This window comes from Podarcis cretensis (assembly GCF_951804945.1).
Source record: "Podarcis cretensis genome assembly, chromosome: 13".
NCBI lineage: Eukaryota > Metazoa > Chordata > Lepidosauria > Squamata > Lacertidae > Podarcis > Podarcis cretensis.
The window spans coordinates 11,663,938-11,682,820 of NC_137182.1; the positions used below are offsets into that span (position 1 = coordinate 11,663,938).

Below are 18,883 nucleotides of genomic sequence, written 5' to 3' on the forward strand. Positions count from 1 at the left end.
GAATGGGGAAAAAGTTAACTGTACAATGCCTTGAGTCCCTGTCAGGGAAAAAGACGGGAATAATAACAATAACAACAACAACAACAATAATAATAATAAACTGGGAATGATCAGGAACATACCAGAGAGTAAATCCAATTGAACTTACTGGGACTTAAAAGGTAAAGGTACCCCGACCATTAGCTCCAGTCGCGGACGACTCTGGGGCTGCGGCACTCATCTCGCAGCTTCTGGGTCATATGCCCAGCATGACTAAGCCATTTCTGGCGAACCAGAGCAGCGCACGGAAACGCTGTTTACCTTCCCACCAGAGTGGTACCTATTTATCTACTTGCACTTTGAAATTCTTTCGAACTGCTAGGTGGGCAGGAGCTGGGACCGAGCAACGGGAGCTCACCCCGTTGCAGGGATTCAAACCGCCGACCTTCTGATTGACAAGCCCTAGGCTCTGTGGTTTAGACCACAGCGCCACCCACGTCCCATTAGTGGGACTTTGTTGTTTAGTCGTTTAGTCGTGTCTGACTCTTCGTGACCCCATGGACCAGAGCACACCAGGCACTCCTGTCTTCCACTGCCTCCCGCAGTTTGGTCAAACTCATGCTGGTAACTTTGAGAACACTATCCAACCATCTAGTCCTCTGTCGTCCCCTTCTCCTTGTGCCCTCCATCTTTCCCAACATCAGGGTCTTTTCCAGGGAGTCTTCTCTTCTCATGAGGTGGCCAAAGTATTGGAGCCTCAGCTTCAGGATTTGTCCTTCCAGTGAGCACTCAGGCTTGATTTCCTTCAGAATGGATAGGTTTGCGGCTGGGTAGGGGTCGGGTCCTGCCGTGCCGGCGACGCGGGGACCCTCAAAAACCATGGGCGGAGATGCCCATGGACTTGGTGAATCGGCGGGCACCGTTTGCGCCCCCCGACCCGTGAAGGAGCCTTTTTAAAGGCTGCGGAGCGGGTGACGGGGTGGTGGTGGTGCTGTGAGTCCAATGCTTCCCCTGCCCAGCGAAGCCGCATGCCATTCAGTGGAGAGCAACGACTTCTTCTTTGAAAATTTCGGATTTGGACTAAAAGGAACAACCCGTGAGTAAATTGATTGGACTTAAAAGGAAAATTTGATCTTTGAATTTGGAGGGAGCGGGGGGAGTGCAAAAAGGAAGTCCCCCCCCCTGTTGTAGATGGCTCAACGCAAGGATTTGACAACTAAGATCGAGAGATGAACTTGTTTACCTGAGAAAAAATTTTAACTTCACGAAGGGAAATTACAATAATTGTGCTGGAGGAGAAGACTGATTTGTGGGAACTAAAATGCAACCCCCCCGGGAACCGGGAACGATCCGCTATGAGAGACTGGTGAAGAGACACAGAAACTTTGACAGCTGTCAAAGTAGCTGTCAAAGCAGGAAAATAAAAGAGAACTTTGTTACGATGGCTTTGCTGGTTAGATTTGTTACAATTTGGACATAAATTATTGGAAATAAAGGCAACAAGTTATTTGACTTTTGGGTCTGATTTTGAAAGAAATTAAGTTACCATATTCCCTCTAGAGGGAGGCTGGGACATTGCAACAGTAGCAGCAAGTGGAAAAATACTATGAATTTGAGCAGGATCTGTTATCTCTTGGGAAAGCTGCAAAAACGAAGCATTATTTTGTCTACAGAGGTTTCTATACTAAAGGAGACAATGGATTTATCTATTGAAGAAAGGAAGGGACTTGACGCAAGTTATGTTCCTGAATAACAAAAGTCTCTGTGGAGAACAAGAAGTTTCTGAATTAGAAGGTTTCTGCAGCAGAACAGGAAAAAGCAACCTGAGGAATAAGAGCTGGACCAAATTTGGAGCCGGAGTATTTGGAACATCCAGACTTTAAAAGGACCAAGAAATAGAATTTAAGTTAGACTCTTAAACATAGAGGTCTGGATGGAAGAACAATGACTTTTTCTGAGAGTTTTTTCGAGATTGGACTTTCTGAAATTAAAAGCTATCAAAAGACGGCAAAGTGGAGTTGAGATATAGACGTGGATACACCAGGCTGGCAGTAGACAATGGATGAACTTTGGGGATTGGAACCGGGGAATGGGGGGGGGGGAGATTTGGAATCCAAAGGCTGTAAAATTATATATTATTTCTTTCTTTACTTTTTTCATGTTTGTTGTTTGAAAATAGGGGAATTCGTGGAAGGGAAATGGGGTCGATCTTAGGGAATTATATAAAATATAAGGAGAAATGGTTCATTAAGATAAATAAGATAAATTAATTTGGAATAAATGGGTTATTTAAAATTACAAATAAGGTTTTAAAATTTGGGGTAAGAATCTGTGGAATCAATTTAAGGGAAATGGAATACAAGAGGGGGAGGGGGGGGAGTCCGGGAAAGATGCCACTGAAACCAAGTGTAAATCATATTTGTTTTTTCTTTCTTTCTTGCTATCTTTCCTTTTTATTCTGGAAAATTTTAAATAAATATTATTAAAAAAAAAAACAAAACAGAATGGATAGGTTTGATCTTCTTGCAGTCCATGGGACTCTCAAGAGTCTCCTCCAGCACCATAATTCAAAAGCATCAATTCTTCGGCAATCAGCCTTCTTTATAGTCCAGCTCTCACTTCCATACATCACTACGGGGAAAACCATGGCTTTCACTATATGGACCTTTGTTAGCAAAGTGGGACTTAGTGGGACTTAGTTCTGAATAAAAATCGGGGCACTTGGAGGGTCTGTATTGGTGACCCCACAGATGTGGTTCATGGATGAACATCATTCAGCCGCTAATACCTTCCACTACCAATATTTTCCAACCCGCAATTGCCGGACATTGCAGATCAATGGGTAGGTCCACTCATAGACCTCAACCACGTTGGGCCAGGGGAGTGTTTTTATGATGTTTTGAGTTCAAAAAAAGGCTTCGCATTGCAGCTGGGAGCATCATCAGGTTCTTTGACTGCAGTCTCTCAGCCAGCTGTCCCTCCTCAAAGGCGACATGTTGACATCTAGGCCCCACCAAGCTGGGGCTAGACTCTGGAGGATATATTGTTTTGTTCTTGTCCAGGGCAGGGGAGGTTGGGAGGGGGGGAACCTTGTACCATTGCTCTAGGAATGAGGTAAGGTTCCCAAACTGCAGCCTTCCTGCTGGTTGTTTCCTGGAAAGCTGCCCTGAGGACAAAAGGCCCCGAGAGGTGCTGAGGGCCCCTCGCTCAGGAAATAACAGGCTACGTCAATTCTAAGGAGAAGCCTTTGAGCTTTCATTGGCTGGGTACACCCACACCGAACGCACGCCTGACGCATCCGGGAAACCAGGGCCGGCTCAGTCATTAGGCGGTGTGAGGAAACCGCCTCAGGTGGCAGAAGTCCCTGAGGCGGCTTCCTTGCATGCGCTGGAATCGGTGCTGAAAAATCGGCTCCCGTGATGGCACCCTTTATCCTTGTGCTGGCCTGGTGTTTTTCTAACTTTTCACCCTTTAAATAGTTGACCTCCGCTCCACCCACCAATGGCACGTTACAAACTCCTTTGAAATCTTCCTTTCCCAGCGTGAGGTGGGCCTGCTGGGCTTTGAGAAAAGGAAAGCCAAGAACCTCTTCAAAAAAAAAAACAAAGAAAAAACTAGTCCTGCAGTCTGTTGGATCCTTGCCTTAATTGTATTTCCATGTTTTGCAGTTCATTCCGCTTTTTCATCTAGTGCTGGCTTTAACTATGATCACAGATCTCTGAATCGTTTCCAGTTTTGTTCGCCGGCTCCTTACATTGTGGTGCCTCAAATCTGAACACAATAGCTATTGCTCAGCTGAGGTGTTCGGAAACGGTGGGTGCTTGTACCTCCCCATCCTCAAATTCCCAGTTTCTAACTGTCTTTTTTGTGTGTATGTATGTTTTTCTTTTTAATATATTAAGTAATTTCCCCCCAGAGGTTCCTTTCTTGGACCCATTGTTAGACTTTGATGTATTTTGTTGTCTTGAACTGAATGAGGCCTGTCCTTCTGTCTCAGGGCTGACAGCCAAATGTGGTTCTCAAGACCTCTTTATTCAGCGCTTACATACCCTCCAACATTTAAGGAAGGGCTCCTGCTTTTTCCATTCAAACTGTTTCCTGCGTCGACCTTAATTTATGCCTTGATCCAAGCTGCAAATCTATTTTTTTTTAAGATGATATTTATTAAAGTTTCAAATAAACGCATATAAACACAAACACAAGCAACAATAAAAACATACATAAACCAACAAACAAAGCAAAAACAAGTATAAATTCAAACCTTATTTTCTAAACCTAATTTCACCGACCTCCTCACACCTCCCCCTTCTGTATCCTAATCTCATTTATCTTGTCAGCAAATCCATTCCCATTTTTCCCATAATTTTTAATAGTTCTATTCTTTTTTCCTCAATCAACGCCCCTGCAAACCACTAATTTTTAAACCCATATCTTTTTAGCCTTCATTAATTTTATAATATTTATTAAGGTAGTCTTTGAACTTCTTCCAATCTTCTTCCACTGTCTCTTTGTCCTGGTCTCGGATTCTGCCAGTCATCTCTGCCAGTCCCATATAGTCTGTCATCTTCATCTGCCATTCTTCCAGAGTGGGTAGATCTGGTGTCTTCCAATACTTTGCGATAAGAATCCTTGCTGCTGTAGTAGTGTACATAAAAAAAGTTCTACCAAGCTGCAAATCTAGGCCCCTGAACATGTTTTTAACTAATGATATGTTTCAACACTGAAGACCAGCATGGCTGACTCACTTAAATCAGCTGCCAGCAATTCAGGGTTATCTCCTGGTCTGTGCACAGGTCCAGCTTTAACTCCTGCAGTTTTTCTTCCACTGGTCCCCAGAGTGTGAACAAGCCGAAAACGAACACCTCTACCTCTGTGTCTGGACTTCCAAAATAGACTGTGTTTTCCCAAGCTCCAACTGCTGCTGTGAATCCGCCTCCTGCCCAGTGGCATAATGTGGGTTGCCAGGGCTGCGGGAGGGAAACAGACAGAGTACACATGCTCATTCAACTGCCTAACAGCGTCCATGTTCACCCAGGAGAGATTGTAGCTGCAGAGATAAGAAAATAAGAGTCATTCCGTTGTCTGGAGAGATCACTTCCTTCATTTTTTGTTGGGACTTCTTGTGATTTCCAGTTCTTAGCTAACAAAATTCTTGCTGCAGTTGTGGCATACAAAAACAACTTAACATCTTTCATGGGCAATTCCAAACCTATTATTCCAAGAAGAAAGGCCTCTGGTTTCTTAATAAATGCATATTTCAACATTTTTTTTTCAATTCATTATAAATCTTTTCCCAGAAGTCTTTCACCTTGGGGCATGTCCACCACATATGAAAGTACCCTCCTTTTCTTTACATTTCCAACATAAATTATCACTGTTATGGTAAATCTTACAAGAGTCAAATACCATCTATACATCATCTTCATAATATTTTCTTTTAACACCGTACATGCAGTGAACTTGACCCTTTGGAGAGATCATGTCCTGGCTCGCATGGAGAAAGCATTTTCAACAAAGGCAGCACCAGGTGTTGTGCCAATTTTGCACCCCTAACAATTTTGCACCCGGGGCAACCACCCCTATGCCCCCCCACCACCACACTACGTCACTGCCCCTGCCCCTTAACCTTTCCCATTTCTCCAGCTTTTTATGCTGCTGACCCACACACCTAGACACAGAAAGCATCACAACTCTGCAAGTAACTGCAAAATTCCTAGTGCTCCATTCAGGCCAGGGCTTTGGAGCAGAAGTCCAGATTCCCACTTGACAGAAGGAGTTTGGCTCACCAAATTCTGAAGCCGTATGTATTACCATCTCAAGAGGAGGGTTCCTGGAAGACCATTGCATCCAGAATCTAAAATTGCCTAACTGCAACACCAAAAACTTCCCAGTCCCAGCCTAAAAGCTGTTCATCCATCTTGTTGACCTCCCCAGGCACTCTGCAACTTGACTTCTGGGTTTAATTCTTCAACCCATAGCAGTTGCTGACCAGCACATCTGTCATCTACATCCCCCCAGGCTTACCTCAAGCTTTTCCGCAAAGGGCAGCTGCAGTTCGGTTGAACTTTCTTGGTGTGCTGCACGGCATGGCTTCCTGTCACCTGGTAATGTGTTGTTCTGATTTTGTTAGGAGGGCTACTGCCGTTTTCTGGGACTCTGTTCAATCACATCAGCACACCCATTTCACCCAAAGGGGAACAAAACTGGCAAGTGGTTCAAAGGAAGAAGAAGAAGAATTTGGATTTGATATCCCGCTTTATCACTACCCGAAGGAGTCTCAAAGCAGCTAACATTCTCCTTTCCCTTCCTCCCCCACAACAAACATTCTGTGAGGTGAGTGGGGCTGAGAGACTTCAGAGAAGTGTGACTGGCCCAAGGTCACCCAGCAGCTGCAGGTGGAGGAGCAGGGAAGCAAACCCGGTTCACCAGGTTACGAGTCTACTGCTCTTAAGAAGAAGAGGAGGAGGAGGAGGAGTTTGGACTTGATATCCCGCTTTATCACCACCCGAAGGAGTCTCAAAGCAGCTAACATTCTCCTTTCCCTTCCTCCCCCACAAGAAACACTCTGTGAGGTGAGTGGGGCTGAGAGACTTCAGAGAAGTGTGACTGGCCCAAGGTCACCCAGCAGCTGCATGTGGAGGAGCAGGGAAGCAAACCCGGTTCACCAGGTTACGAGTCTATCGCTCTTAACCACTACACCACACTGGCTCTCACCCATCTCCATCATGTTAGTAAAGCCCAGGACCTACAGCCTACCCAGACTGCTGTGTTATTTTGGGTGCATGCAGAAATATGTCACTGATGTATTAATAGTGCATTTAGCATCGATTTATACTGGGCTGTCCCATACCCTCCAGCATTTCTCCAATGAAAATTGGGACGTCCCATTCCATAATGATAATTTTACTATTTATATCCCACACATCTGACTGGGTTGCCCCAGCCACTCTGGGCAGCTTCCAACATATATAAAAACATAATAAACATTAAACATTTATTAAAAAAAAATTCCCTATACAGTGTAGGATTGCCTTCCGATGGCTCGGTGGGTCAGATAATTCCTTACCCTCCAACATTTCTCCAATGAAAATAGGGACATCCTAAGGAGAAATCAGGGACATCCCTGGAAAATAGGGACATTTGGAAGGTCTGCTGTCTACACATAATCCACTTGTATTGGTTCTGATATGCTTCTCCAATGTTCACACATTATTGCATCCCTACATTAACATTAGGGACACGGATGGCGCTGTGGGTTAAACCACAGAGCCTAGGACTTGCCAATCAGAAGGTCGGCGGTTCGAATCCCCGCAATGGGGTGAGCTCCCGTTGCTTGGTCCCTGCTCCTGCCAACCTAGCAGTTCGAAAGCACATCAAAGTGTAAGTAGATAAATAGGTACCACTGTGGCAGGAAGGTAAACGGTGTTTCTGTGCGCTGCTCTGGTTTGCCAGAAGCAGCTTAGTCAACAACTTTATTATTGCATTAGCCGTGTGGCCATAGCATAATATACATAGAAATAACAGCATAAAATAGGGGGGGAGGTAAAGGTAGATATCGTCCAAGGCGAATACGAGGATAACAAAAGTGACAGGGGATTTAAAACATCGAGTGCTGGCCACATGACCCAGAAGCTATACACCGGTTCCTTGGCCAGTAAAGCGAGATGAGCGCCGCAATCCCAGAGTCATCCGCGACTGGACCTAATGGTCAGGGATACCTTTACCTTTACATTGACTTTACCCATTCTGTTGTCCATGTTCCTGCCATTCACATTTCCCCCTCTTTATAAGCTACTTATGCTGTGACGCCATGCCAACATATTTTCCTTTGTGTACTTTTGTTAACACTCAAGCTCATTTGCAGACACCCCCTTTCAGGAATAGCAGTATACAGCACCAACAAGAAATGTGGGGTCTGTAAAAAGGGACAAGCTTCTCCCCCTTCTTTTCCCCTAAGTGTAAGTTAGTTGTAAAGGTAAAAAGGTAAAGGACCCCTGGACAGTTAAGTCCAGTCAAAAGCGACTCTGGGGTTGCGGCGCTCATCCTGCTTTCAGGCCAAGGGAGCCGGCATTTGTCCACAGACAGCTTTCCGGGTCATTTGGCCAGCATAACTAAACCGCTTCGGGCACAATGGGACACCATGATGGAAGCCAGAGCGCACAGAGATGCTGTTTACCTTCCCGCTGCAGTGGTACCTATTTATCTACTTGCACTGGCATGCTTTCGACCTGCTAGGTTGGCAGGAGCTGGGACAGAGCAATGGGAGCTCACTCTGTTGTGGGATTCAAACTGCCGACCTTCCAATCAGCAAGCCCAAGAGGCTCTGTGGTTTAGACCACAGTGCCACCCACACCCTAATTGTGTTGTGACACAATACCGCTATGCTTTCATTTTTACACATATGTAAGTTTTGATGTTCAGGCTGAGATTGCTGGGCTAATCTATCCCTTATGTCCACACAAAACCCCACAAGAATGGCAGGGTCTTGACACCAAGAGAAAGAATGTAGAGGACACATTTCAGCACATTGCCAAGGTGCTCTTGCACTAACCACCCCAAATTTTTAGCAGGCACAAATCATATTAAAAGTGCAATCATGTTTAACTGCCCCCAATAGCATCGTGCACGCAATTCATGACATCTGGAAGGAGCCTTGGGTTCAAATTCCAGGTGGAATTTCATTCTTCGCTGCTCTCCTCTCCTTTTTAATAACTGAACTACACACACAAACACACATACACACCCTCCCTGCTGCTGAAGTGAAGGCTGGTTTCCAAGAGTATGAAAATCAAGCCTATTAATATGTCTGGGCGGGAAGAAATATGGACCTCTGAACTAGAATAACCAACATAACAGTCAGTTCTGGGAACTTCCCATAATGGGAGGGACGAGGTGATGTGCCATGCTCTCCATGAAGGCACCCTCAGGCCAGTGGCACAGTGGCAGACTGTGACTGCCACAGAGAGTCCCCAGATGTCTCACTCTGTGGTGTTCAGATCTATGACTGCGAAATAGATCGACTCTGTGATGAACCAGCTGTTCTGGTAGGGTGGTCCTTGTTTTTTTGTTACTCACGTACTTCAGGCTTCTTCCTTTTGGCCTCTACCTATTCATCTAGCATTTCCTGGATTGAGTCATTTTTCCAGCTGCGTTGACCCAGCAGCCAAATGAGCGGTCACTGGGACGGACTTGGTGAGAGCAACTGGAGAGGGGTTTGAAGCATTCCTTTGCCGCGATGAGCCCGAAAACCCTGCTCGTTCTCCTGCTGCTCGCTCTGGTTACCATTTTTGCCTTGGTGTGCGTGTTGCTGACCAGGAGGGAGACCCTTGTTCACTGTCCTGCCGGGTCTCAGGATTCCCTGAACGGAAAGCACAATGACCAGAGCCTGGTATTTGCTGACCTGTCCACAGAAGAGATGGCCGTGGTGCTGAAGTACCTGCAGTCTCACCTGGGGCTACCCTTGGTGGATGCTTATCACGCCAACTCTTCTGATAACTGTGTTTACTACTTGGATGTGGAGGTGCCCCGCAAGGAACAGGTGCTGAAATTCCTTGATCATGGAGGGCCAAAGCCTGTTCGACAGGCACTGGCTGTCGTGTACTTTGGAAGCCAGGCAGAACCAAACATCACAGAGTATGTGGTGGGCCCGCTCCCGGCGCCAACGTATCATCGGGATGTGACGGCGGAGAAATATAGAGGCAAGTTATCTTACCACGGCCGAACTGTGATGGGGAACGAATACGAACAAATTGGGAAATTCCTACTGGGAGGGAAACTGCTGGAGGCTGCCACTTTCTTCAAACAGGTGTTTGGTCACAACGGGAGCGACTTTGCGGCCCTCACCTCAGCCCCTCGGGGGTTCCAGTCTGGAGATCGCGCCACCTGGTTTACCCTGTTCCAGAACATCAAGGGCTTCTTCCTGCATCCGGTGGGATTTGAGCTGTTGCTAAACCACAGCAGCCTCAACATCTCTCACTGGAGTGTGCCAAAAGTGTTTTATAACGGTCAGTATTATGATGGTTTGCAGGAGCTGGAAAAGGAATTCAAAGTGAATCGCGTGAAAGTGGCCAAAGTCGAGAGAGTCTTCTCCGACGGGGGGTTTGCTTCGATCGACCGAAGGGTCCCCTCTCTGGGATCTGGTCCTTTGCACTACGAGCCCTGCGGACCACGCTATAGCGTAAGGAACAACCAGGTCATTTCCCCATCCTGGAGTTTTGCCTTCAGGATGGACGTGAACAGAGGACCCAGTGTCTACGACATCCGATTTAAGGGCCAAAGGATTGTCTACCAACTCAGTGTGCAGGACGCCATGTCTGTCTACGGTTCCAACTGCCCTGGTGGGATGTCCACCCGATATATGGATGTCAATTTTGCCATGGGGAGGTATTCTTATTCCCTCGTCCGCGGAGTTGATTGCCCTTACTCTGCCGCTTACCTTGACGCCGCTTATTTAATTGAGACCGTGACTCCAGAGGTGCAGAAGAACTCCATCTGCGTTTTTGAGCAGAATGTGGAGGCTCCCTTCCGGCGACATTACTCCAACCTTCAATCTCTCTTTTACGGGGGGTTGCCTGCCTCTGCGCTGGTCTTTCGTTCTGTATCTACTATGGGGAACTATGACTATGTCTGGGACTTTATTTTCCATCCAAACGGTGCTATTGAAAGCAAAGTCAGAGCCAGTGGGTATATAACATCATCTTTCCTCTACGGTGATGGGCTGGACTATGGCAACAGAGTGGCAGAGCACACACTTGGAACGATCCACACTCATTTCATCAACTACAAAGTGGACTTGGATGTGGGAGGTAAGGTCTGCTTTGACCACGGCACTTTTGCTCTGTCTTCTGCCCTTGTTGGCAGCTCTGCTTCTTGCCGCCGGGTGCTTTCTCACTCTTCCCACCCCACAACCTGGGGATGCCAGGGGGGCCCCCGCAATTTCCACCCTGGGTCGGGTTTGTTGCAACAAAGCACTGTTTCCATTCTGCTGCAGTTCAGCTTCCGCTGAAACCTTAGCTATTCATCTTGCTATCTACTATGGCCAAAACACATGCAGTTAATTAAGTAATTAATTGCACAGTTAATCTCAATGCATTGAGGGGAATGTCAAAACCATGCAGGAAATAACCACTTGTGTTAAATTTTCAGGCTGGGGGAAAAAAAATGATAGTAAATGCCACTTGTATTTGCTTACACAGTTTCCATTACTGACCTCGGACAAACATGCAAATTGGGTGAATTTCTGTTCCCCTTTCTGATGCAATTTGCTGACAACAACAACAACAACAACCTTTTTATTCGACTGTCAGTCAGAAGAAAAAAATACAAATACATTTGTCAATACACAGTTAAAACATCCAGAAAGCTTTTAGAGCTTAGCCAACACTAAAAAGGGCTAAACAGATAGCCCCATATCAATACAGTCAGTTATGGTCTTGCGACGCTTAAAGGCTAAAAAAAGAAATTTGGCCACCAAGAAAGGTATAGCTCTAGTAACATTATTCAGCAAGTATAAAACCTGGTTTTCTCCGGGTAGGAAGCTAAGTTGACATAGGAGTGGGTCTATAAAATTTTGTCTAAGCTCTGCATAAGAAGGGCAAGTCAAGAGAATGTGTTCGGTGGACTCAACCACACCGATAGCACAATGACTGGTTCTCTGGGCATATGGTACTCCCCTGTACCTTCCCCACAATATCGCAGAGTCAAGGACATTTAATCTAGCCTCTGTAAGAAGTCTGCGGTATTCGACATAGTGGATTTCTGCAAGGTAGGGGGCTGGTATGGTCCGATAAATCTGGTCCCCTAGGAACATCCCTGGTTTTACCTGGGCTATGTCCTCTTGTCTGGAAATATCACTCAGTCTCCGGCAATTTGCTGACATTCCTACTAGATCTCTGTGAACTGAGTGGCAAAGTTTCTGCCAGGAGAGGGCACCATTGGAGCAACCACATCTATATACTGCTTCATTGCCCTTTGTGATAGGAACAACCTGTGTCTGGATTTCCCAAATCCATCTAAAATAATGTTTTTGACTGTGTTTCCATGGGACTCTTGGGTTTGATTAGCACCTTGCAGGGGTTCGATGGCATTTTACAAGCTCCCACTCATGCCCTCTTGTTCCAGTCACTCACCCTCCCTCACTCACTTTAAAGCTTAGATTTTAAGTCTACAGTTATTCTAGTTATTTTATTTTTTTGCTCTTGCTGAGCTTGTAATCCATAAAGGTAAAGGTAAAGGTACCCCTGCCCGTACGGGCCAGTCTTGACAGACTCTGGGGTTGTGCGCCCATCTCACTTAAGAGGCCAGGGGCCAGCGCTGTCCGGAGACACTTCCGGGTCACGTGGCCAGCGTGACATCGCTGCTCTGGCGAGCCAGAGCCGCACACGGAAACGCCGTTTACCTTCCCGCTGGTAAGCGGTCCCTATTTATCTACTTGCACCCGGAGGTGCTTTCGAACTGCTAGGTTGGCAGGCGCTGGGACCGAGCAGCGGGAGCGCACCCCGCCGCGGGGATTCGAACCGCCGACCTTTCGATCGGCAAGCCCTAGGCGCTGAGGCTTTTACCCACAGCGCCACCCACGTAAATCCAGCACATTAGGCTTGTCTCTCCACTGTTTCTGCAAGCCTATCATAATAATAAACAATGATTTTATTATTTAAACCCTTCCCATCTGGCTGGGCAGCTTCCAGCACATATTTTTTTTAAAAAAAGATGTCAAACATTAAAATCTTCCTGAGACAGGGCTGCCTTCAGATGTCTTCTAAAAGTTGTGTGGTGCTTTACCTCCTTGACATCTGATGAGAGGGCATTCCACAGGAAGGGTGCCACTACCGAGAAGGCCCTCTCTGCCTAGTTCCCCGTGGCTTCATGTCTCACAGTGAGGGAACCTCCAGAAGGCCCTCGGAGCTGGAGCTCAACTATGAGCGTGGAAATGCTCCTTCAGGTATACAGAGCCAAGCCTGTTTAGAGCTTTAAAGGTGAGCACCAACACTTTGAATTGTCCTTTGAAATGTACTGGGAGCCAGTGAAGATCCTTTAGGACCGGTGTTATATGGTCCTGGCAGCTGCTCTCAGTCGCCAGTCTAGCTGCTATATTCTGGATTAGTTGTAGTTTCCGAGTCACCTTCAAAGGTAGCCCCATGTAGAGCGCATTGCAGTAGTCCAAGCAGGAGATAACCAGAGCATGCACCACTCTGGCCAGACAGTCTGCGGGCAGGTAGGGTCTCTGCCAAATGGCTCCACCAGTATGGACATATACAAAGGATCTTGAGAATATGATTTTTCACTACCGTTCTACCCTCGCCATCCCTCTTTCTAGGTGTTCAGAATTCCTTGGTAGCCAACGACATGACTTTTGAAAAAGTGAAGGTCCCTTGGAGCCCGGAACACGAGATCAACCAGATGAAACTGGTGAAGAAAGTCTTAGACACAGAGGACAAGGCTGCCTTTCGCTTACACGACGACATGCCAAGATACATCTATTTTGCATCAGAAAGCAAGAACAAATGGGGCCATAATCGTGGCTATCGGATCCAGCCCATCAGCTTTTTTGGGGAACACCTTCCAGAGACGGATCCAATGGAGAGAGCTATCAGTTGGGGCAGGTAGTGATTGTGTCTTATGTGACATCACAGACCCATCGTCTAGTAATTCTCTTCCTGTCTTTTCCCCATGGTTCCTCCATCTCTTCCTCAGACCACAGAAAGTCCAACTTTTTCTGGAAGAGCATCACAATCTCCACATATGTAGATGCCTTTAGCACTATTTTTTTCTTGTTTTAGGGACGTGGGTGGCGCTGTGGGTTAAACCACAGAGCCTAGGACTTGCCGATCAGAAGGTCGGCGGTTCGAATCCCCGCAATGGGGTGCGCTCCCGTTGCTCGGTCCCAGCTCCTGCCATCCTAGCAGTTCGAAAGCACGTCAAAGTGCAAGTAGATAAATAGCTACCGCTCCGGAGGGAAGGTAAATGGTGTTTCCGTGCACTGCTCTGGTTCGCCAGAAGCGGCTTAGTCATGCTGGCCACATGCTGTACGCCGGCTCCCTCGGCCAATAAAGCGAGATGAGCACCTCAACCCCAGAGTCATCCGCGACTGGACCTAATGGTCAGGGGTCCCTTTACCTTTACTTTTGTTGTTTTAGGGCTTTGACATGGGCAGTGACATAACTGGGAAAAGAAACCTATCGTAGCTCAGCACACATTGTTTATTCCCTTTGCAACTTGTGCCATTTTATGACTCACTTTTTTCTGGTCACTGTCGTCAACCATGTTGCTAAAAGGGTGCCCACCAGAAATATATTTTAGATAGGCAGACAGGCAGGCTTTATAACATCATTAGGGCATTGTAGATGTATCTACAGTGGCACCTCAGTTTTCGAATTTAACCCGTTCCGGAAGACCGTTCGAGTTCCGAAACTTTCAAAAACCGAAAACTCAGTATGAAAGCCTCAAAACGGAAGCCTCAAAACAGAAAACTCAATGTGGAGTTTCATATTTGACTTCCAAGGCGCATTCGAAAACCAAAGCATTTACTTCCAGTTTTACGGCATTCGAAAACCAAAATGTTTGTCACTGGAGATGTTCGAAAACTGAGGTACCACTGTATATATTTCATTCAAAAACGTATTTGCTGGGGAAGTGTTTAGCACTAATTAAAATTCTGATTATTATTTTTTTAAAAAATTAGGGTCATAAATGGGCACCCAGCCACACCAAGGCTATAGTGGTTGCAAGTTTCAAATGGCCCACTCGCAGCACACAAAACCCCTGATAGTGTGGGAAATCAATTGCATTTCTGCTTTGGAAGAGCAGTAAGGAGCCACCTCACCTGTCGGCAAGCATCCCATGTCCCAATTTCAGGAGAGCATCCATTATCTTCTCAGCTGCGGTCGGCCACGAGCAAAGACAAAGCGCCATAGCATGATGCTGGGCCTCATCTGTAGGAAAATGGGGATACCGTTCAGCTTCAGTGATGCTTCATTTTGTATTCTGTTGTTGTTGCCGTTGCTGCTGCTGCTTTTCCGTTGCTACTCTGCTTTTCAGGTATAAGCTGGCTGTCACCAAGCGCAAGGAGGAAGAACCATATAGCACCAGCATCTATAACCAGAATGACCCCTGGTCACCTACAGTTTCCTTTGCTGACTTCATAGACAATGAGACGATTGTCAACGAGGTGAGTTGAGTTAACACTCTGCTGCAGCTTCTGGTAATCTGTACAACCTCCATGGAATTGGGCAGGATGTGGACTCAAACCAGGAACTAGATGCTCGACAAATCTATTACACGCCTGTTTCTCTTATCATATGACCCTCGGTTGCTATTAGCTTGTCAAGCAGGATATAAAGGGGAATAGGTTTCAGTGCATCTTTCACACGTCTTCAAAGTGGAAACACACATTTGAAGCAAATCGGGGTTTTTTTTTACCTGTGTTTGCTAGTTCACATAGACGGAAGGATTGGAGGCAGCATTTGCAGGAGAGAATCAACAGCTGGTATGCTTGAACCTACCCTACTGCAAACCACTGAGCCTCTTGGGCTTGCTGATCGGAAGGTCGGCGGTTTGAATCCCACGACAGGGTGAGCTCCCGTTGCTCTGTCCCAGATCCTGCCAACCTAGCAGGTTGAAAGCATGCCAGTGCAAGTAGATAAATAGGTACCACTGTAGCAGGAAGGTAAATGGCATTTCCGTGTGCTTTGGCTTCCCGTTGTTCCACAAGCAGTTTAGCCGTGCTGGCCACATGACCCGGAAAGCTGTCTGTGGCCAAACGCTGGCTCCCTTGGCCTGAAAGCAAGATGAGCGCCGCAACCCCAGAGTCACTTTTGACTGGACTTAACCGTCCAGGGGTCCTTTACCTTTTTACCTTTACAACTAATTTACACTTAGGGGAAAAGAAGGGGGAGAAGCTTGTCCCTTTTTACAGACCCCACATTTCCTGTTGGTGCTGTATACTGCTATTCCTGAAGGGGGGTGTCTGCAAATGAGCTTGAGTGTTAACAAAAGTACACAAATGAAAATATGTTGGCATGGCGTCACAGCATAAGTAGCTTATAAAGAGGGGGAAATGTGAATGGCAGGAACATGGACAACGGAATGGGTAAAGTCAATGTAAAGGTAAAGGTATCCCTGACCATTAGGTCCAGTCGCGGACGACTCTGGGGTTGCGCCGCTCATCTCGCTTTATTGGCCGAGGGAGCCAGTGTACAGCTTCCGGGTCATGTGGCCAGCATGACTAAGCCGCTTCTGGCAAACCAGAGCAGCGCAAGGAAACGCCGTTTACCTTCCTGCCGGAGCGGTACCTATTTATCTACTTGCACTTTGACCTGCTTTCAAACTGCTAGGTGGGCAGGAGCAGGGACTGAGCAACGGGAGCTCACCCCGTCGCGGGGATTCGAACTGCCGACCTTCTGATCCCCATAGTCGCATTTGACTGCACTTAACTGTCCAGGGATCCTTTACCTTTTTACCTTAACCTTACTGCCAATACCTCCCAATATATTAGCTGGATTTTCTACCTTTTCTGATTCCAAGACTGGATAAAAAATTGACTGGGGGAGAACTAGTGTTCTCACAAGAGTTAACGACTCCCCATGCTGCCTGCTGATGAATACCTCATTGCTTACTCATTAAAACTCCATCAGCAAATGCAGGATTAGAAACCGCCATAAGGCTTTTTGTCTTGTGTGGAATGCACAAAATTGTGAGTCGGAGCAATGTTTTCCATGTGTCGCACACATCCTCCTAAGCACAGTTGCCATCTCTTAGGAAAGAAATGATTAATGTGCGGCTAATAATAATGATTTTGGTGTGTCGTCTTGATGTTAATGTTCATTGAACTCTCACATAAATGGAAGAACAGGCCGCTTGACCGTTCTCTGTGGGATTTGAGGCGTGAGCCCAGCCAAATCAACCCAACAGCTGAATGTTCTAGAATTCTTGGCCTGGAATTCTCGGATGCTTTTCTGTCAAAGGAAATGACTGTAAACAGCAAGCGCTTTCCCTCCTGTGGTTGTTCTTGCATTTTGAAAGCTGCCTGGAAAGGCGGGAGAACGGACTTTCTGGCTGCGTGGCCCAAATCCATTTAACTTGCCAAATTTCTTGGCGCTGGTAAGTGCATACCCTCCAACATTTATCCGATGAAAATAGAGACATCCTATTCAACAATAAGGGACATGGATGGCACTGTGGGTTAAACCACAGAGCCTAGGGCTTGCCGATCAGAAGGTTGGCGGTTCGAATCCCCGCGACGAGGTGAGATCCCGTTGCTCAGTCCCTGCTCCTGCCCACCTAGCAGTTCAAAAGCATGTCAAAGTGCAAGTAGATAAATAGGTACCACTCCAGCGGGAAGGTAACGGCATTTCCGTGTGCTGCTCTGGTTTTCCAGAAGCGGCTTAGTTATGCTGGCTACATGACCCAGAAGCTGTACGCCAGCTCCCTCGGCCAATAAAGCAAGATGAACACCGCAACCCCAGAGTCGGCCACGACTGGACCTAATGGTCAGGAGTCCCTTCACCTTTTTATTCAACAACAGCAACAACAAATTTATTATTTCTACCCCACCCACCTGACTGGGCTGCCCCAGCCACTCTGAGCGGCTTCCAGCATTCATAAAAACATAATAAAACGTTAACCATTTAAAAACTTCCCTATATGTACAGGGCTGCCTCCAGATGTCTTCTAAAGGTTGCTCAGTTACTTATCTCCTGGGCTCAGGGGTCACATAACTCCAACATTTTTCCTATGAAAACAGGGGCGTCCTAAGGAAAAGCAGGGCATTCTGTGATCAAATCAGAAACCAAGATGGCTTCTGTAAATCTGGGACTATACCTGGAAAATAGAGACACTTGGGGGCTCTGTCATGTGTCCGTGGACCTTCAATCCAACGGTGATGTGGGGCAGAGTCAGAGGCTGCGGGGGCTCTAGATAGGGAGACCCCTGCATCTGAGGGTGATGGACAGGAATCTCCATAGGGGACCCTCCTAGACAGAGAAGTCTGTTAGGAGCCACCAGTACCTATAGATTCTGTGTTTTCTAAATTGTGATTTTTTGTTGTGAACCACCCTGAGATCTATGTGTACAGGGCGGTATACCAGTTTTGTGGGTTGTAACATCACAGAAAGCAGTCAAATACAACATTTCCTGTTTGCCCAGAGTGGACGCACAGGGGGATGTTGCTCCAGCCAGGAGGACTTCCTGGAGCGTCCTCCCCCTACGTGTGACCAGGTTGGTGGGTGTGATCCTGGCAGACCCCATAAAAGGGCTGGTCATGCAGCCATCTTTCTCTGGACTCTTCTCTTGATGCTGCTCTCTTGATATTCTTTTGCTGTCTGCTGGCTCTCAGCCAGCAGCACATGGGCTCAATCCCAATATGGGATGAACCCCCACTCTCTTCTGTAACTACAAGCTAAAGCCTGCCTTCAGGATCATACAGTGGTGCCTCGCAAGACGAAAAGAATCCGTTCCACGATTCTCTTCGTCTAGCGGTGTTTTCGTCTTGTGAAGCAAGCCCATTGACGGCTTAGCGGATTAGCGCTATTAGCGGCTTAGCGGTTTTAGCGGCTTTTAGCGGCTTATCGGCTTATCGGATCAGCTGATAAGTGGCTTAGCGGCTTAGAAAAAGGGGGGAAGGGGAAAAAAACCGCAGGAACTCGCAAGACATTTTCGTCTTGCGAAGCAAGCCCATAGGGAAATTCGTTTTGCGAAGCGCCTCCAAAACGGAAAACCCTTTCGTCTAGCGGGTTTTCAGTCTTGCGAGGCGTTCGTCTTGCGGGGCACCACTGTACTGTGAACTGAATATAAGTACAGTGGTACCTCAAGTTAAGTACTTACAGTGGTACCTCTAGATAGGAACGAGGGGTAAACGCAACTAGTGACGGCATGTCTGCGCATGCACGCGTCGCTTTTTGCCACTTCT

General features: G+C 46.9%; 1 protein-coding gene across 2 annotated transcripts in view; it reads left to right on the forward strand.

Annotated features, from left to right (window-relative positions):
* LOC307200687 (amine oxidase [copper-containing] 3-like) overlaps positions 1-18,883 on the forward strand; it is a 31,855-nt gene that overhangs the window by 5,520 nt on the left and 7,452 nt on the right. The window contains exons 1-3 of one of the 2 annotated variants that reach the window (XM_079949460.1): positions 8,592-10,784; positions 13,295-13,580; positions 15,016-15,145. In XM_079949460.1, coding sequence (XP_079805586.1) covers positions 9,215-10,784; positions 13,295-13,580; positions 15,016-15,145 — 1,986 coding nt within the window. In that variant the 5' untranslated portion in view covers positions 8,592-9,214. Of the gene's footprint in view, positions 1-8,591; positions 10,785-13,294; positions 13,581-15,015; positions 15,146-18,883 lie in introns of those variants that run through there. The other variant, XM_079949459.1, reaches the window with a different exon arrangement.